Source organism: Zeus faber (assembly GCF_960531495.2).
Source record: "Zeus faber genome assembly, chromosome: 21".
Classification (NCBI taxonomy): Eukaryota; Metazoa; Chordata; class Actinopteri; order Zeiformes; family Zeidae; genus Zeus; species Zeus faber.
This window is the reverse complement of record NC_137208.1, coordinates 13,721,347-13,742,086: the sequence shown is the minus strand read 5'-3', so window position 1 is coordinate 13,742,086 and position 20,740 is coordinate 13,721,347. Positions and strand designations below refer to the sequence as shown.

The window sequence follows — 20,740 nt, the reverse complement described above, 5'->3', positions numbered from 1 at the left end:
CAAACAGCTATCAAACCACATTCCACATTCAAACATGTTTTTCCACAGTTGCAAGGAGGTTTACCCCCACTACCACCCACTGCATAGATAAATAACATACAGTACAGTAAATACTGAACTATGATATATTATGCTGACCCGTTATGATGTCAGCTACACTTTTGACGGTCTCCTAAGTCAACAGAATTCTTCATAAACATTAAAAAACAGTATCTATGTTATTTAATAGGGAAGGCTTGACACCAAGTTTTCATGTCCAATACCGCAACCTTGAGTATCTGCCATACCAATCCGATACTGATCTTTTTCCCTCTCTTAAACAACTAGGCTGTTAATGATACATTTGTCTGGATGCACTTTGTTTAATCTAGCTGTCTGTAAAGCATCATGCTCGAACTATGAAACAAATATTCTACTCCCCTAAAGGAAGAAATACGGAGCCCACAACGTGACTCAGTTTTGCAGAGCCAGAGTACCCATCTTCTCATTCAGCTTCTGCCCTTCTGGAACCTGAAACTTATATCTCTCTGTGAACGGAAACACAGGAGGTATGAAATCTGCCACTTCCACTGCTGTTCGAAACAGACAGTGCTGCGGTGCAAAACACACAATGCTGCTGTTTGAAACACACAATGCTGCTGCTGTTCTAAACACACAATGCCACTTATTAAAATACACAATGCATTTGCTAGCCGCAAAGACATTGGTCTATCGATCAGTTAAACCAGTTCAATGTAGAATTTCCATTTAAATGCTATCCTTGCCACAAATATCAATAATATGTTTTAATATTTGTTGTTTATTATAGGCATAATCATTAATATAAGCATTGAAACAGTGAAGCAGTGTCATTTATAGTACCCAAAAGGATTTATTTTTCTGCATGCAAACATCACTTAAAACACTGACTTTTTATTATATTTTATCTTTTATATTTTTCTAATTTCTTTAGTTTTCTATGCTCTATTTATTTTATGTAAGGCATTTTGAATTCTCTCTCTCTTTGTTCCGTGGAGGAGTATGCACTGGCTGTGATGCAGGTTGTGACACATGTCTCTTTATGGCGTGTCGCTCAAAGTTTAGTTAAACATTTACGTAGTAGTTGAGGCTAATGGTTTGGATTATACTTTTTCCTCCCGATAACCGATCCAGTGATTTTGGCCAGTATCAGACCAACTGACCATAAAGTGCTGTCTTACATACTGATCGGCATTTCTATCATTCAGCGGTTTAAGTCGATGGCTGGAGGCACTGAGATAGGGTCAGTCATGTGGAAAAGTGCAGCTGTAACACATTCAACAGCTATTCCTCACCCATCGGTGAAGATGGACCAAGGAAAGGAAAAATCACAAAAATCACTATCGGCACCAAGTCTGATGATCTCATAAGACGCTTGGAGCCTCAACAGGGGACGAGGAAGGGGTGTGGCTGCCCTGCGACACACCCCCTTCAAAATACTATGAATGCTTATAAATGTAACTAACTAAATTGAGAAAAGGGTGAAAGGTTAAAAAAAGGTAAGAACAATTTACTAAAAACACAAGATTCAAAATCAAACTAGATCCAGTCCCAGATGTGTGTCTCCTTTCCAAAAAGTTTGAAAATGAACGTGGTATCACAGTCCCTGCTCAGTCACTGCAGGGCGGTTGGTGGGAAATGGACTGGGCCAGTCACTTTTTAGAGGCTGCCTCCTCAATTATCATCATATCATATCACTGCCATAAACCATACATTCCTTCCACAGTCACCACCGTGCATTTTTGACAAATAATAGAGGGGCTGTTCGTCTAACAAGCAGCAGGTAAAGCAAGCAGCCTTGTCACGACACATGTCTATCTGCTCCTGGGCTAATTCCAGCTACCCAACTCACTACAATAAACTGGTGTCTACAACCCCCGTCGTCTGTGTCTGTGTGCCGGAGGTCCCTGACAATGCCACTTGGGTGGCGTGTTGCAAGTGAAACTGCCACAAACTGATTTTAGCACCAAAAGTTCTAAATGTCTAGCTCAAGAAGCATGTTATTTATGCATGCTGGCACTGCCATTCATCGTGAAATAAATAAGTCTTACTATGGATTTGCTTAGGGTTAGGAGTTAAATTCTAATATGCAAAATTTGGGTCCAGTAAAGCTCTTTGGGCTCTTGAGACTAACTTAGCTTAAGCAGCCAAGGTGACTTCAGACTAATACATTAATGTAACAGACAGCAGATGACAACTGAAGCAGTGTGCAGGTGACCGAACCCACTCAGAGAGGGAGAAGATGCTAGAATTTGGCTTTTATGAAGTAAGCTGATGATTATCTAAATTACTTCCGACCCCCGTGACTTTCCCTTTTTAGCTGATGCCTCAGCTGATGCCTCAGCCGCACCTGCTGACGCAATAATAAAGAAAATAATGGGAGAGCAGAGAGAAATGCTGCACAGTTAGATAGGTTCCTGCCAGGATCCCTCTATGAATATCTGAATCACTCTATGAATAACTATATTTTTTGGTCAGGGACAATGTCCATTAATAAACAGTAAAGCTGTAAATCAGAATTAGTCCAAAAGGCTAATTTGTATGTGCTGTCCCTGGCCAGATGATGAAAGGCAGCCTAAAATTTAATTTGACAAAGGCACAAGGTTTGACATTAACATGAAAGTTTGATCTCCAAGCTTTGCTTTTTTTCTCATTCATTATCCATGCATCTATGAAATAAAACTCAGGATTAAACGAAATTCTCAAACCTGAGTCTAAGACTGTTAAGGTCAGATGGAATGTGCGTGAGTATGTGTGCGTCCCCTACCTTCTCCCCCTTCTCTCCTTTGGATGCTCTGAACGGATCATATTCTCCAGGGCTGGGCTTAAATCTCTACAAACACACACCAATGAAACAACTGGTCATTTGTAAGTCTGTGATTTTAAAAAGGAAGGATTCGGCAGATTTATACACAAGTTTCAGATTTTATTCATAAGTGTACCACACTTGAGCTGCTTTCACACATGCACTCTGGACAATGTCCGAATAATGTCCGGACCCGATTATCCGGACATTGTCTGGATTTACCCTTTCACACATTTCACACACGAACAGGAGATTGTCCATGTCAGATGCCTTTACACCACCTGGAAATACTGTTTGGTTTAGACGAGGGACGGAGCCTGGGTAGAGCGCGCAGGAGGCAGGATGTGATGCAGTGATACTGCAGAGTTTTACAGCACACCCAAGATGGCGGACTAGGCTACAGACTTATCAGTAGTTAGGCTTTTTTTTGCGTTGATACTCCATGTATTTGGACATATCTGCAATATAAATGAAAAAGTGGAAATATAAATAATATAAAGGAAAGCAGAAAGGAGTACGCAGCAGCTACACTCCATGCACGAAGATGCACAGGAAGGTAAATAACTGGCGCATGATAAATCAACTCGCGACACTCCCACTCGCTCACTGTGAATGCTCCGGACAATCACCTGCTCCGGTCAGACATACCTCTCAATCGGACATCATGCGGACTTTGTACTAGGGTGCTGGCTGGGTAAAGTCCAGATAATGTCCAGGTCAAATGATTCGGACATTCGCGTTCACACATACAGCTCCTCCGGGTAATATCCGGATAATTTCATGTTTACAATTCATGTCTCAAAGCAGCTTTGCATTTTAATCAAGAGAGATATGAAGTTCAATAGAATAAAGGTTTAAGTTTTAATGAAAGCTTCTTGTGAGAATACAAAATTCATTTTTCAATTCACATTCGTGAAACATACCAGACCGCCAAGTCCAAGCCCGCCTCCCTACGGAACAGAAATGGAATTATAGAAGGTGTGAGAGACAGAATCGTAACTGTCATCCTACTTATAGTGGAAACACAGATGAACTGAACTCACCTTTTCACCTTTCTGTCCCTGAAAGTACAAAGTAATTAACAAAGGATTAATAGTCAAGGCCATTAATCAAAATAACTTAAAAAACAATCATGAAGTTTTGTTTAAACAGGGATGCAAATAAATGAAACAATATCGTTCTGCAACAACTTTTACAACAAAATGAAAACTTCCCAGTGCCTAACCCGGAGTTCACCTTTCAGGTCTACTCAGTGCCACCAGTTCCATCCCTAAGTATTGTCATGGTCCGAGAGTAATTGGTTTTCTTCTCATCCACAGCCACTTAATAACCATTTCAACCGAATCCTTTAGAGCTGATCTCAGAGAAAGGCCTTGAATACCAGATTCTAAAAGAAATGGGATAAATAACTTTTCCCTTAATTTCCTTGTTGAATTTCCTAAATTCCCTGCGTAAGGAGGTACTGACCTTCATACACTGGGTTGGACAGGGTCCCTTGGGTTTAGCCAGCTCCTTGGGGTCTTCCGTCGGTGTGTCCAACTGCGCGGACTAACAGACCAGAATACCTTACATTTGAGCATGTTTCAAGAAACGGCAAACTATCGGACTTATGTTGATAGTGAATCTTAATTTCGCTTTTTCCCCCACTCACCTCGTCATCGCGTTTAAACTCAGACAGGAGTGACTCGCTGCAGAGATTATTGATGAACTCTCTCTCAATGGAAGCAAAGTCATCGAAGGTCTGAGAGAAGAAGATATTTTTATAGCTTGTGGGTGCTGCTATCTTCCTCAGCTCCTCGGTGTCTGCATTAGAAACCCCGACTGCCAGAACGCTGACACCTGCACAGAACAATAATGACGACAGGAGCAACTTACACCGTATGTAGGAGCATAACCAGCAGTTTTATTGATCGCTGACAAGGTCAGGGGGTATCAGGGACTGACCAAGAGCACGAGCAATCCTGGAGGGCGGCAGCACGTCATCCTGCGCCCGGCCGTCTGTGATCAGAACCAGAACGTGGGCCACATCCGGCCTCATGCCTCGGGACTCCTGGAACATCTCTTCCAGTACAAAAGTGATGCCCTTCCCTGTGGATAAAAAGATAATACGCAAGCCGACAAAAGATAATGAGAAAGTGCTGTTTGCAAAAAAACAGTCTGCATGTCAAATACAACCCTGTTTAAAGGGTGATGTTAAGTGTGTGTGTACATGTGAGTTGTGCATGTGGGAGACCTGTTTTGGTGTTGCCCCCGCCGTAGGGAAGCCCCCTGATGGCCCTGAGCAAAGAGTTCCTGTCTTTGAAGCCGTTCAGAGGGAACTCGATTCGAGGATCATCGCTGTAGTGAACCGCAGCTACCTGAGAGAGAAGAGAAGGGGTTTTTCTGTTCTTTTTTAAAACACACTGTTCACCCTGGCAAGTTCATTTATTAATTAGGCGTTCAATGTGAACAAAAGTACATGAATTTTATTTTATTATTATTATTTTTTTTTTACATGAATTTTGGACCCATTTTGATTTTTGGGGCCATTGAGTAAGCCAAATCACACTCCCCTGCATCTATAGTAGGACTGGGCAATACTAAATAAAATAAATATCATAATATATTTGTATTTATTCCGCGAAAGTTATCATTTGACAATATTTTGTGGATGACTATTGCTTTCAAGACATTTACAAACAAAAAATATTTAAGAAACACTCATTAGTTATGTGGACATTATGACCAAGCAGGTAGAGGCATTGATTATAACAGCTAGAACAGTCTACAAAGTTCAGAAAACTGAATTACGTTACTGTAATGCAGCCTTTATGCCAACATTTAACTAGATCACAATATTATGAAAAGAATCCCAGCCAATATCTAGTCTAATATCACAATATTGATATTTTAGCGATATATTGCCCAGCCCTAATCTATATATCTAGGTACATTACACAACAGAGAGCAAACAGATCACTAAATAGATACTTTCAGTTTAAAACTCTAGTCAGCTCTATTAAGTACTGTGATGTACAATAGGTGTGGTGAAAAAGTCAGAGGTTTATCACATCCAATCTTCTTCATCAACCCAAAGTGAAATAAAGGCACGCACATCAGAGTCTATGCAGGGCTACAATCCTTGAATGTACAATTCGTTTTTACGTATTTATTTCTGTAGTCTATTTTCTTTCATTTCACTTGACTGTAGGCTCCCTTGTAGTTTGGAATACAGAAACACAATGAGTGTGTATGGTTTTCATGAAATTTCAGCAAATGATTAAAAAGTTGGCATTTGGTCTGAATTTTACCAAATAAATCGTTTGCCAGGCGTGTTTATCAACTAGTACCGATCTCTGCTACCACACCTGAAGGGAAATTCCATCACAGAGCAAAACTCAATTGATTCGGCTTATCGAGGCATCAGTGATTAAATCTAAATTTCTACAAAGCACCAGTGAAAACAGCTGGAGCAAATTTGGATTGGTACAGGTCCATATGGTGTATGCCTCCAGCCTTGCTGAGAAAGGAAGAGGTAAGACCCAGGGTGGAGTTCCACTCCAACAAATTGAAAGAAGCTGCAATGGCCAACGATCCGGTACAAGAATCTTCAAATCCATCTTCCACTTGATACACTAACCTGTGTGCCCTGAGCACCGATGACGGGAAAGTACGTTGCCACGCGAAATATAAAGTCCTTTATCTTGATAAAATTGTTAGCACCGATGCTTGAGGACTCATCCACCAGGAACACCAGGTCTGCTTTTGCCTTACCGCATACTGTCAATAAACAAAACAAACGCTCACGTAGTAAATACTCCATGCAACACAGTAGTACAAAAAGAAAAACAAAAACAATAGTCAACTGTATTATCTTTTAGCACATTCACCACGTTCTGCAACTTAATAAGACTTTCTCTCTATGGTACCTGGTCCAGGCGGTGGCGTGGACTTAATGGCCGTGGTAGTCCGGACAGGGGTAACTGGTGCTGTGTTGGCAACACTGGGTTTGCTGGGAGGCTCCTTAGGGGTGGCAGTCTTAGTGGGGGGTTTTGCCGTGGGGTTCCGGGTTCTCCTGGCGGCTTGAGCTGCAGTGGTATTGGGGATGGTCCTGGCCCGTGAAGCAGTGGTGATGTGGGAGGAATGGGGGGCCACTGTGGCAGGGGCAGGTTGAACCGGGACCAGTGGAGGGTCCTTAGCCACTGAGAAAGATAGATAGATAAACATTTAGATAGACGATATCTTAGCATATAAGAAACGCTGTTGCATGTTTCTGAGAAGAGCTTTTATCATAATGTGCTGTCTTACATATCCTGTGGTAGACTGTGGTTATAGGTCCCTCCACCTCGCCATACAAAGGTCTGATTGTAAAAATATAGGTTCTGCCATACAGTAGATTACTGATCTTAAAGGAGGTGACACCAAGACCGAGTGTTTCTGTTTTAGTCTCCAACTCTGAAAGAACAAAAGAAAAACACATAAATAGTATAAAGACAGTTTATTTAACTTATGGCTTATACAGTAGTTATCCATGGTTTAGTGAGTCAAGGTTTGCAATGTCTATCTGGCAGCACTAATGTCAAAGACCTTTTGTCTAAAACAAAGAAAAAGTACATCTCCCGAAAGAAAAATCATTTTCACGGCCAGTCTATGCTCATGTTAGAATAAATAACACCGTCATCATGAGGAATTGGCTAACCTAATACCAATATTACAACTCTTGTGACCGTGTCACAGCGAATTAAAAGGAGGGAGCGAAGCAGGGTTTGGCTGAGTGGGCCTTAATGACTGAGAGGAAGTTGATTGAGTTGAGGTTTTGTCAAGCCAAGTCAGAGTGGCTGGTGAAGCAAAAGCACTAATCGTTTCTATTTTATAATAAGTACTATCACCCCTAATTTTCCTCATCGATCATATGACTCTAAAATAATATTAGAACTCAGGGGTTGCTTAACTGATCATTTCCGATCATTCAATGATTTTAAAAACTAATTCAAAACGCCAGTTGGGAGCTGAGAGAGGGGTCTTTAATACAAAACTAAGCCAAGATGAATCATTCCATATAAAAAGTGTATATATACAGTATACTGTATCCATCATAGGCTTGGGCAGATGGACGATTCAATCGTCAATTAGCGATCCACTCCATTGATCACAGAAGGACATTAATGACAGGCATAAATAATTAAAAAAAAATTGGATCCACCAGGATACATTTTGTCGGGCATTGAAACGGTATACAGTTTATTCGATCAAAGTCCATGTTTAACAAGAGGATGGATTATGGATTATAACAACATCTGCCCGTCTCCCTCTGCGCCAGGACAACATAAGGTGAGAGTTGACGACTGAGCTTAGGCTGTGTTACTGCATGTAGAAGACACAGGTATCATCAGTACAACTTAAATTGCCTTCTGCTAACAGCGTTCGCCTCTGTCTTATTTTCATTGTAAATAGCAATTACGTTCAAAAAAAAACATTCAAACCGACGAGTACATGATAAATATATATATATTTTTTATACTTTTATATAAGTATATTTAATAAATATCAGGACGAATTGGCTGTGACTTCATGTGTTCTTCTAACCCTCATTGTGAAGCCGATCTGCAATATGATTTAGAGCTTCCGCCACCCCCTTCTCCTCATCCATAACAACACGGAGATGAACGTTTTCACAGACAAGTGGAACGGAAGGCTCCGCGTGCTGCGCTTTAACCATCTGTTTACGGAAGTGACGTCAGCTTTTCTCCTTCGCAGATTACACCGCCCACACAACAATGTCTCCAGGTGTGTGTGTGTGTGTGTGTGTGTGTGTGTGTGTGTGTGTGTGTGTGTGTGTGTGTGTGTGTGTGTGTGTGTGTGTAAAACTAGTTATATTTAAAGGTTGAACTCTATGAAAACGGTTTCACATTGTGACTTCACATCACATGGAATATGGAGGAATGATCTTCACCTGGACGGTCGCTATAAAGGCAATGATCAACGGCGTTGTTCAGCGCTGTTCAGCGTCTCGGTAAGTGAACTGTGTTTCCCCATGTAACCTTACGGGAATATTTAACTCGACGGTTTAACATTTATCTACTATTTAGGAATCAGTCTCGGATTTGAAAATACGTTGAGATAAAAAAACCCCCCACAAAGGAACAGGAATCTGGAAAGATCTCATTTTCCTACTGGAATGTTTTCATCAACTTATTTGGGTGCTCCTGGCGATTTTAGAAATGCCCGGCAATGTAGGTTTTTCTGCAGTGGGTCGGATATATACAGTAAAATCTTGACATTACTTTTACCTAGGTGATTGGTGACTCTAAATTCATGTTTGTTCCTGTCTGCTGTAAACCTCTGACCTGATATGTGCCTCCAGCTGAGGAGGTAACCAGAGACACCTGCCACACTGGTCCAGTTCAGAACGGTTCCACTGTCTGTCGTGTTCAGGGCAGCAAAGCCATTCACTTTGGGAAGATCCACTGAAACAGAACATGGTCGATGGATGATGTTAACTAAAGTATACTGATTTAAGTTAAATTTTAAATCCCCTAAAAGGACTTGAGGTCCAAAAAAAAGGCCTATTCTGACATCATGTAGTAAGACTGGGCAATCAAAGGATATAATTGTTCACAATTATCACTGATTTCGACGTCGTACTTGTATACGATTTCACTTGTACATCATCTTGAGTTCCGTGCTTTTCATTTCACCTCCCTCTTTGAATCCTGAACCTTCTCTGGCAGAGGCCCTTACGTGTGCGTGCGGTGACCAGGACGGGGCTCCCCTCCCGGCTCCCCAGCATGGACGACACCTGGATCTTATAGGCGGAGCTCTCCTGCAGGTTGCGGATGGTGAAGGTGGTTGTGGGAGCAGAAACCAGTTGTGACTTCTCATCGCCCCCTGGAGGGAAGGACACAATAATAGGCGTTATTTCATTTACATGTACAAAGTGATTCACAGCCCCAAAAAATAAGATGGATCAGTCAAACAATTAAAAATGCCGAATTGAAACAGGAAATTATAAGTAAAGATTTGTAATAATGATAAATTTATGTTCGCTATTTTTCAACCCTTATTAAAATATTGGTTACCAAAATGTATATTAGCATTGAGTTGCTCAAAACTTTAATAGTTTGCAATTGCCGCAGTATATTTAAAGCAAAACGTTGGCTACAGCAGGTTAACAGTAGGGTGCAGTGCATCTTCTCTTTCTCTTATGTTGGTGCTGATGTTGCTGAAGGAGCTGATTTGATGCTATTATCACCAAGACTTGGTGATAACGGCATCCCAAGGTGACGACAGATGATCTAATTGGAGATCAAATGACCAAGCAAAATATAAAAAAACAAAAGTGCGCTCAGCGAGTGTTACCCAGGAAGGGACTCCAGGAGACTTGGTATCCAGACACTCCGGGCGCGGCTCTCCAGGACAGGGTGAAGGTGTTCACCCCGATGTCCACCACCTTCACCTCCCTCACCGCCTGGATCACATCCGACTCTGACACAGCGGCTGGGAAGGGAATTATCATGTGGAATTAAGTTTTTTTTTTTTTAAGTATTTTGCAATTTCCCTAAAGGTTGTCAACACACAACTGTACAGGTGGAATGTATTTATTGAAAATTAAAAAAAACCCAAAACATTTTGTATTTTTTGTCGGAGCAATGAAACGGGAACTGTGTATTTGGACGTTGACAGTGACGAACTGATAGCAGCCTTGCTACAGTAACTGAGTGTTTAACAGCGGCACTACAAGTGACAGCGACAGGGAATGAAGTTAAAACAGGAAAACAAAATACATGATTTGTCAATCACGCTGACACAAAAAGAATTCCCCAGAAAAGAAAGCCCTTGGTACCAACCCACATAATTACAATATCAAGTCATTCAGCGCTCGACGGCGACTCAGGGCTATTTCGATCTAAGGACAAGGTTGCTGATCATGATGAGCAAAGTACACCCAGAGACCAGATAGATATATCAAAGTAAAATAACGTATTCGGTTTTTAGGATTTTTTTTTTTAATAACGATAGCAGAGGAACTTCCGTTTCCTCTGCCAACAAAATCAATGAAGGAAGACGGAAAAAAAGGCTATATTCTTGCTTATCTCATCCCAATATAAAAACGTTTTATAATATAATAAATAAAGCTTTTATAAATATTCCCATACCTGTGAGCTGGGAGAGGGAGATTTCTGGCCCCTCCGTGTTGCCGTACACAGCGTGGATGCTGACCATGTAGCTGGTTTTGGGGTTTAAATCTTCGATACGGTGAAACAGGACACTCCGATCCAGGTAACGAGACTGAGGGTTAGTACCATCTATTTGCAAACACAAGCGCCCTTTCATTAAAACACAAATATGAATTTAGGCCGACGAGACTTCTGTGGAGAACTTCTGATTAGATGTCATAAATAAAAACAGGACAAGGGGTCGAAATGTATTGAACAGGAATTGTACTACAGGAGCCCTCCAGAAACAGTCATTCATAGACAAAGCAGTACAATTAAGTCAATTAAAATGAAATGAATTAACACACCTGTTTGCCAGGAAACCTTGTACTCAGTGGCTCCAACAATGGGACTCCACTCCACCTCGATAGACCTACTGGTGTAAGACGCGACCTTGAAGTTGGACACGTAGCCCAGAGGAGCTTGAAATGGAGGGAGAACGAGAGTTAATAACAACATATTACATTTTTTCATTTCATTTCACCTTTTAGTTCTCGGGGATACACTGCGGTATGAACCCTCATTTTCAATGATGCCGAAAAAAAAAAAAGATAACACAAATAACAACATAAAAACAACTAAAGTAGGTCGAGAAGACGTTAAGAACACAAACATCAACATTGGTTGAAACAATTCCTAGTTACAACAATTATAATAATATTATATTGTCGGAAAATTATTCTTTCAAAATAATTACTATATTTACGACGCACGGATTGTGAAATTCTGGGCCGATGTTTTACCCTCTAAAGACCAAGCTGAATTCAGAGAAGCGTCAGAGCGTGATTTTGGTGTGGTCTGATATTTATCTAAATATAATCAACTTAACACACCATTACACACTTACTCCAAAGTGATTACATACATATATATATATACATATACATACACACACATATATAAATACATTTATATACACACATATATATACACACACACATATATAGTATATATATACACACACATATATATATATACACATAAATACATATATATACACACACACATATATATATACACACACATACACACACATCTATATACACACACATATACTGTATACACACATACTGGAGGTAAGTTAAGGTAAGTCTCATTAAGGAGGATTTAAATGTATATTTAATACAACATACACAATTAATTCTATTATATAATTATAGAACCCAGAATCACGATTGTTGCGCCGCCCCTTGCGACCGCCTGCACGAGCCCCTCGTGTCGGTTACGCACATTTTAGTATTTTTAGAGCTTATTGTGCATCATCCCCGGGTGTCATGACATTCAACTGCATATGTATGATGTGTGTGTATATGTATGTGACAAATAATCTCTTGAATCTTGATATATCACTTTGAAGGAAAATCACAGCTACATTAATATGCCATCAGTAGTTTGGTCAGTATCATTATGCAGCTTTTAGATAGATCTAAAACAGACAAGATGTAAATAGTATGTTTTTGTATTTTGTGTTGCCGCCAGAAATGTTGTCGTAGCACACACTCGAATATACTGTGCTGACGAACTGTTTTATCAATACAAAAGTTTTTCATCAAGGTCTTGGGTATATAATGAAGTCAAAATTGTTGACCAAATCTGACACCTAAAAAGGTTAAAACAAGATTTTATCACAACTGCTTACAACTTTATTTCAGTTGACCCACAGTGTTAGAGGAGCCATTAGCTAATGACCTGAAAATTCATGACCCCTTTTGGGGGCCATTAGAGGTGTCGATCTGCAGCAGGTTGGGCCCTCTCTCTTTCAGACTGTCAGACAAAGGAATGAGGCTGGAGGCGAGTGGGAGTGGGACAATGCAAGAAATGTTTTTGGTTTTGAAAGATTTATTGAAGACGTCACACAAACTATATACAAAAATACAAAAATTGGTTTTAGGTGATAGGTGAGAAGACCAACTCTAGAACCAACAATCACGTTCAAGTCAAATTAAAATTTGAATTCATAAACAAAATATATATATATGTATATGTATGTGCAGAAGGTGTCTGGATTCCCAAGGAGGAGAATGCTAAGAACATCGAGCAGTTCAGAACCATCTCACTGCTCAGCGTTGAGGGGAAGATATTCTTCGCCATCCTATCCCGTAGGTTGACAGAGTTCCTCCTGAAGAATGAGTACATCGATACCTCTGTACAGAAGGGTGGAATCCCAAAGGTTCCAGGATGCCTCGAGCATACAGGTGTGGTCACGCAGTTCATCAGAGAGGCAAGAGAAGGGAAAGGAGACCAAGCAGTGCTGTGGCTCGACCTCACCAATGCTTATGGATCCATTCCACATAAGCTGGTGGAAACAGCACTGGATCGGCACCATGTCCCAGGTAAAATCAGGGACCTCATCTTGGACTCCTACAAGAGTTTCAAGCTGAGAGTCACCTCTGGGGCAGTCACATCCGAGTGGCATCGGCTGGAGAAAGGGATCATCACTGGTTATCCTCTTTGCCTTGGCCATGAACATGCTGGTCAAGCCAGCCGAAGTCGAGTGCAGAGGTCCGCTCAACAAGTCTGGAGTCCGCCAGCCCCCCATCAGAGCCTTTATGGACGACCTGACAGTTACAACGATGTCAGTGCCGGGGTGCCGATGGATCCTTCAGGGCTTGGAGAAGATCATCATCTGGGCTCGGATGTGTTTCAAGCCTGCAAAATCAAGGTCCCTGGTGCTCAAGAGAGGGAAAGTGACAGACAAGTTCCGCTTCTCTCTGAACGGCACCCAGATTCCACCGACTCACCTAGAAACCAATCAAGAGCCTCGGCAAGACCTCTGATTGCACACTGAAGGACGCTGCATCCATCAGGGCCACAAATCGGGAGCTGGAGGCGAGGCTGACAGCAGTGGACAAATCGGCAGAGAAAGGCCATCAAAACTACAACAGAGGCAGCTGAGAAGGCCTTTAGATGGCTGTGGATCAAGAGGGGTGATCCGTGGGCACATGCTACCTAGACACAAGTCGGGACTTGATCAATGCCGGCTGGGTCGCCTGGGCAAGGGTGTATGATGTTGAAAGACCCGAAACACCCAATGACCCCAGGTTCCATCACTGATGATGTGTCTAGGTGCATCATAAACACCGGCCATTGCCGTCGCTGAATGTCAACTTATTTGCCGACAGGCCGATGGCAGTCAGCAAAGGGAATATCCGTCGATACCGATGTACGGCTGATAAATCTGTGCATCCCTAATTCTATTCTATAATTTTGGCACTGAAACAAAAAAAAAATCACATAACAGACACACGCATACAAACAACACATAGAGGCATGTGGATACTCACATGTCCGGAAGGTAGCTGTGATACCAGGCCCCACCACGAACCCAAAGAGCACGTAGAGGGACAGCACGTACTCTGTGTCGTGGACTACGTTCTTCAGATGGTACTCAGTGGTGCTGCCATTCAGAGCTAGCTGCCTGGGACGGTCACGACCCACAAACTCTGCAAATGATAATAAACATTTGCAATTATACTGTATCATCGATAGATAACCTTGTCAATCCTAATAGGTAAAACTATTGTCCTGTTCGACAACACACCAAAAATTCAGTATATCAGCATGTATAAAAATAATGTATGAATACTACTACTATTTATAATAATAATAATAATAATAATAATAATAATAATCTTTATTTGTCTAGCACCTTTCATAAACAACATGCAACTCAGTGCTTTACATTGAAAGGCAATAAAATAGCAACAATAAAATCAACGCAAACAAGCAAGATGCATTAACAAAGTAGAATAATAAAATAATTGAAGTTTCAAAATAAATTTTGAAAAGCAGGGTACGAATAATCCAATAAAATGGAAACATACTGTCATGGGAAAATACTGAACTAACCCGCTTGTAACCCCATATCTGCTGTACTAACAACAGGAACATTTTGTACTGGCCAACAGTACAAAATGTTGCTGTTTTCCTGGTGTCGGGCAGCTCACAACTACAAGTTGTCGGAATTTCCACGACAATAAAAAAATTGCATTAAAAGAAAAAAAATCAAAGCAATTTAATAAAAATGTAAATATTATCCACATTTTCCGATTAGGTCTTTGAAAGCTAAAATGTAATTCAAATTGGTAAACGGGCTGTAAATATCTTCCCTGTTTGTCTTTTAATAGCTTCTTGGGAGATTTCATCAAAGAGTGTGTCTTTGTAAGAAGACAGAAAACACAGACTTTTCCCCTGTCTGGACATTAAAGAAAATAACACCCTGGTATCTGACACACCAGAATCCGATCTAGCTCTTCCTCCCTCCTTCCGTTCAATTATTCCCCCCAAAATCCCTCTGTTGGTGTCGGCTCTGGCTCGGCATCAGAGGCTGAACCCCACATGAAAGCAGACAGCCTCCTCTCTGCTGCCTCATTCCTATTTCATTACAAGGACCATGCTACCTGTCACACCGGTGCATGGGGTGTGCCCAATGTAAAAGTGGCAAGCTCCTTGGCTGTGTTCGTCTGTACCTTTGAGACCGGTGCCATTAAATGGCAACACAAGCACAAACAGACACCCACACACACACTTACATGAAAAGCCTTGATGTCATATCTTAGGAATCTCAAAAAATGTGTGTCAGGAGAGCCATCAGATGCGACAGTGTCATCCCAAAGACTATGTGCGTATTGAAATACATAATATAACTGTTTGTGCAATGTGTGTGCGGCAGTGCACGGAGGGACCCTCACCTGGCGTGGGTCCCCAAGCCAGTCTGTAGCCGGTGGCCCCCGGAACTTTGTTCCATATGATGACGGCACTGTTGGTTCTCACAGCAGACACCTTCAGAGTCTGGACAGCGCTGCTCTCCACTGCCAGAAGGAGAGAACGACAGATTATCTGTATTTCAATTGTGTTAAAAAATATATATATATTTTATTTTTTATTTTATAATTTAAATGTAATATGTCAACGCCACGATCGAAGAAATAGCTGATTGCTTTGCTGGCTTTAACACAGCATCCTGTATTGTATTTTATATATCGTGATATAGTTAAATGTTGTCTTTCAGGCTGCATTACAGTTAAGTAATGCAAGTTTCTGAATGTCACAGACTGTTCTAATCAATGCCTCTATACCTGCTTGCTCATTATAACCACATAACTAATATTGTTTCAATCTTTTTGTAGCTGAATATCTTATGAAAGCCCCAATATTCATCCCCAAAATATTGTCAAATGATCAATATATCATTATTCATTAAAGAAATATAGTGACTATCCTCCAGCCCAGCTGTATTGTATCTGGTATGTGTATTTTATGTTCCCTCTCATACCTTTGTTGTTTGTACAAATATCTATTGTTGCTGTTAGTATTTGTTGATATTAAATACTAATATTAGAATGTATTACAAACATATACATGTGTGTCAAAGTATGAACGCTCACTAAATAGAATGAAAATAGATTCAAGATTCAAGATTCAAAAGGTTATTTGTCACATACTGTGCATATTGGGACACAAAGCTTTGTGACATGCCAGGACTTCTACTCTGTGAGGTAAGTACTGGAGGTAAGTTAAGGGAAGTTTCATTTAGGGGGATTCAAAAGTATATTTAATACAACACACACAATTACTATAATTATATAATTATAGTACCAAGAATTGTGCTTGTGGCGCCGCCCCTTTGGGCCACCTGCGTGAGCGCCTTGTGTCACGGTCCTACATATACACAGTGAAATGTCATGACACCCGGTGATTACGCACAACAAGCTCTAAATATACTGAAATGTGCGTAACTGACCGTGCTTTGGAGTTGAACTGAGACAGAAAGTGAGAGAGGCAGAGCAAAAGTGCTCCTATTATTTACGTAAATTCAAGCAGCCATGGGCTCTACTCACAAGTCTTGGCCCTGGTGGTGGTGACGGGGCCCTCTATGTCCACAAAGATGGGGTTGATGGTGATGGTGTATTCAGAGCCAGTTTGGAGGCCTTGGATCATGTAGAAGTTATAGTTCTCCCCCAGGTTTACGTTCTCTATGTGTCCATCTAGAAGCGAGCGAGAGAGAGAGAGAGCGAGAGACATAAACACAAAAGACAAAACACGGACGGACAGAAATGAATGCTTATATTGAAAAATCACCAGTGTCCCATTCGGCACGCCTTATTTCACCATCGATGTAAATGTCAAATTTAAAATGAATAACAGTAAATAGGTTAGTCATATGTAGGGCATTTTTTTTTAGGGCTAATAGTTTGCTATGCATACGTTGGCGGAGCTAGAGTACGTTGATGCAGACTATTTTGCTTTGCAGAAGCTCTTATAGTAGTTGTAAATTAATTTCAGGCACACTAGTAGTAAAATCTTATCAAGTGAATATTCAGCGTATTAATTCATTTGCTAATTTAGTAAGTAGCCCTAATGACAACAACAAGCGGGATGCTTTGCATTTTTGCACAACGTATTTACTGTGTTTACGGTAATGAATCACATACGCAATTAATGTTCTTAATTTCAGCTGTGTTTGCCCTACTACGTGTCTGCTATGAAGGGGCTCCGTGCCAGGCCACGTCCACGTCCACTTCGACCCAGCGCGGGAGCGTACCTCTAGACGCCCAGGTGAGCCGGTACCCGGTGGCCCCCTTCACCGGGCCCCACCGGGCCTGGACGGTGTCCGTGGTGGCGTTCTGGACCAGCAGCTGCTCCACCGGCACCAGTTTTACTAGGAGGCGCGCGTGCGCGCACACACACACACACACACACACACACACACACACACACACACACACACACACACACACACACACACACACACACACACACACACACACACACACACACACACACACACACACACACACAGGGATAACTAAGATAAGATGCAATAACACTTAATTCATCCCAACATGAAGTAAAGTGAAAGCAGTTGGCAGACACATAAACCAATTTACCGTTTAACAGCTAGGCATAAAAATGGGAATGCTTGAAGCAACATCTATATAATGACGCATTCGATTAATGTCCGATCTCAAACGAATCCCACGAGGGAAGGCGGCGGCCATTTACCTCACAAATTCGCATCAAGTCGCTCGGTTTTGAAGTCTTTTACAAGCTTCGGTCATACTTCTCCCTCTCTCCCTCCCCCTCCCCCACCATTGCCGTACCTGTTGCAATAAATCTACGTAAGTACTATACAACCTTAACGGACTTTGTTTGTTCTTTCCTCAGTCGTATAGGCAGTAAATTACAGGCCGTCATCTGGCGAGCTAAGCTAGGAGGTGCCGCTGTCCTCGGACACACATCGGTCTCCGGTCTGGTCAGCCAACGACAAAACTAGGAAAAATCGGTGAGCAGAGTGTTTTTCATAAAAATCTGGTCTGTCGGGAACTGTTGACTGGGTATTTCATAGGGATCGCGTACCTCCTGTACGAACCTAAATTCGTTTTTTGCTCAGATTGCCAAATTTGTAATTTATGATGATTTATTGATGACAAGATAAATGGTTTTTGATAAAACAACTGTGGATTGAATTACAAAAGACAGTAATTAATAGAAAAAGGGCACATTAGAAGAAAAGGATTGGGATAAAACTCTGGTCAGGAGAGGCCAACAATTATAAAGGATGAAAGTGTTAAAAGATAGAATTGTTACTGTTACTGCTATTGGTATCGTGGATGAACAACCAAAACCGCAGGCACGTTGCAAATCTGTGTGAGTCAAAGGTGAGGCGGCCTTAGTCTGTGTACCTCTGGAGTCAGTGATACAAGGCCGACATTAAGGCCTTAAATTGTGTGGAAACAGCTGTCATTAATGAATGTGTTTGTTACCAAATGGTGATTGATTGTGTATGTTGTGGTTAACAAGAACTAAGACATAAAAGGGACATTGGATTGTGGGGGCCTCATAAAATTGTTGAGCTAACTGGAGAATTATAGTTTGAGTAAAATATTTGGTCGTGGTAAAAGCGCTAAGGGTAAACAGAAAACTTGTGAACTAGAGCAATAAAGAGTTGAAACGTTGCTGTGTTGGCTCACTCTGCCCTGAGCACAATGAGGGAAGGAGATTAGGGAGTGTCGGCGCGCGGAGCCCGAGCAGAGTGAGGAGGAATGCGGAAGCTGTCACTATCTTAATTGTGGCTGTGACGTCAATTCTTCGGGGTCAGTGTGTGTGACTAACCCTGCCTCAAAGGGAACTGTGTGTCTTTTTCCCCACAGCCTAGAGAAAACACCCAAAGTAATCTTCAGTTCGATATTTAACCTGACACATAAGCCAATATAGCGAGATACTGTGAACCTCAGTTGTTGTAAAACCAGCCACAGAGTCATGAGCGTCAAAATTGCCGCCATTGCAAACCACAGCATGATAGGGCCAGCGCCGTCTGTCCTCAACATAGACCGTGACGACCACCCCATTCAGAGAGTCATTAGACGCCGGCCACTGCAAAAATATCCAATAGGGACTCTGTCAGTCACTCTTGTAAAACGGTTGACGAAAACATATTAATAGCTTCATACCTTAATTACCAATTATGCATATAATCCATTTTTACCTTCTAAATTCAACTTGCACTTTAACATAGAGGCCTGGGTTGCTTTGTTTTCTGTTACGAATAATAGAAATAGGCCTTTCAAGCTGACTCGATTGAGCTCAATTTTAATGGCCTTGATTGTTTTATCAGAAATCTGTAGTTCACATGAGAGAATCTTGGTTCAAAGTTAAAAAGGTGCTCTTAATCAATGGTATTTGAATGAAAATATACCTCATTTGTATTGGTTCTACATTAATTTAGTGTTTTTACATTTAAATATCCATTACAGTATTACAAAAAAAAGCGGATTACGGATTACTCGTGCCACTTGTGCCACTAATAAGTTCATTTTTTTTATCGATCGACAGCCCTAACAGACATAAAGATACTAAGATTAAATACCAAGAAGGGCAGCAATAACTGATAGATCTGCAGCCAAGTAAAAGGTTTAACTCTTATTTAGAATTTTTCTTGAATCGCTGTTGTTTAAAAAGTTGATTATTTCTTTGTATATCAAGCACATGGATAGAATTTGGAAAAAATAGTTAGGAAAAAAGTAGAGAGAGTTACCACGAGTTGAAGCTATATGTGACCTTGTGTTGATAACCCCCCTGGACAACATGAGTATTAGGACAGCTCAAGCTGTTGTTTATGGATTAAGATGCGATTGAACACAAAACAAAGTGAACTTTATTGTCATTACATAAAATTTGATATTTAATGAATGGAATTGAATAAAATGCCATTGTAGATAAAAGTTGTTATACATTAATATTTTAAGATCACCAAAGTTGCTCTTAAAAAATATTGCAATATCGAAGATTTAGCCGCCCTCCAGAACCAAGCAGACTACAAACTACACTACACTAAGCAGTCTACAAACAAAACATTTGGATCCATCATGGGGCATTCAAAGATCTCAGACGACCCCAACACTGAGCCCTGCATACAAGGGACCCTCCCTTCAGCAATGTTGAGATGAAGTGATTAGTTCTGCAAAACATCTCTCTGCCCTCCACCTACACTGTGGCCATCTTCCGCCAGGCTACACCAGCGGTGATCCCAGGCGACAAACCAGTGCACGCCCCATCATCACTCTAGGCCTGCGACTGGGTGTCCCTGAACGTACACAAAAGAAAGTGGGATGAGCCCCACGGACAGGGCCTCTTTAAGATGACTGCTTAGTCCCACAAGTGTGAAAGCTCACGGAAAAAAAAAAAAACCACGTCACCCACTGCACGCCTGCCCCAGAGC

General features: G+C 41.3%; 1 protein-coding gene across 1 annotated transcript in view; it reads right to left on the bottom strand.

Annotated features, from left to right (window-relative positions):
- The window catches only part of col7a1l (collagen type VII alpha 1-like), an 84,347-nt gene that overhangs the window by 50,149 nt on the left and 13,458 nt on the right, over nucleotides 1–20,740 (bottom strand). Inside the window, exons 10-28 of the mRNA XM_080022618.1 lie at nucleotides 17,564–17,680; nucleotides 16,860–17,006; nucleotides 15,711–15,830; nucleotides 14,304–14,462; nucleotides 11,328–11,441; nucleotides 10,960–11,109; nucleotides 10,163–10,300; nucleotides 9,545–9,691; nucleotides 9,151–9,270; nucleotides 7,112–7,258; nucleotides 6,733–7,005; nucleotides 6,444–6,583; nucleotides 5,058–5,181; nucleotides 4,769–4,912; nucleotides 4,476–4,663; nucleotides 4,292–4,372; nucleotides 3,868–3,885; nucleotides 3,748–3,774; nucleotides 2,786–2,851 (exon numbers count right to left, since the gene is read on the bottom strand). Of these exons, the coding sequence (XP_079878744.1) occupies nucleotides 2,786–2,851; nucleotides 3,748–3,774; nucleotides 3,868–3,885; nucleotides 4,292–4,372; nucleotides 4,476–4,663; nucleotides 4,769–4,912; nucleotides 5,058–5,181; nucleotides 6,444–6,583; nucleotides 6,733–7,005; nucleotides 7,112–7,258; nucleotides 9,151–9,270; nucleotides 9,545–9,691; nucleotides 10,163–10,300; nucleotides 10,960–11,109; nucleotides 11,328–11,441; nucleotides 14,304–14,462; nucleotides 15,711–15,830; nucleotides 16,860–17,006; nucleotides 17,564–17,680 (2,420 nt within the window). The remainder of the gene's footprint in view (nucleotides 1–2,785; nucleotides 2,852–3,747; nucleotides 3,775–3,867; nucleotides 3,886–4,291; nucleotides 4,373–4,475; nucleotides 4,664–4,768; nucleotides 4,913–5,057; nucleotides 5,182–6,443; nucleotides 6,584–6,732; nucleotides 7,006–7,111; nucleotides 7,259–9,150; nucleotides 9,271–9,544; nucleotides 9,692–10,162; nucleotides 10,301–10,959; nucleotides 11,110–11,327; nucleotides 11,442–14,303; nucleotides 14,463–15,710; nucleotides 15,831–16,859; nucleotides 17,007–17,563; nucleotides 17,681–20,740) is intronic.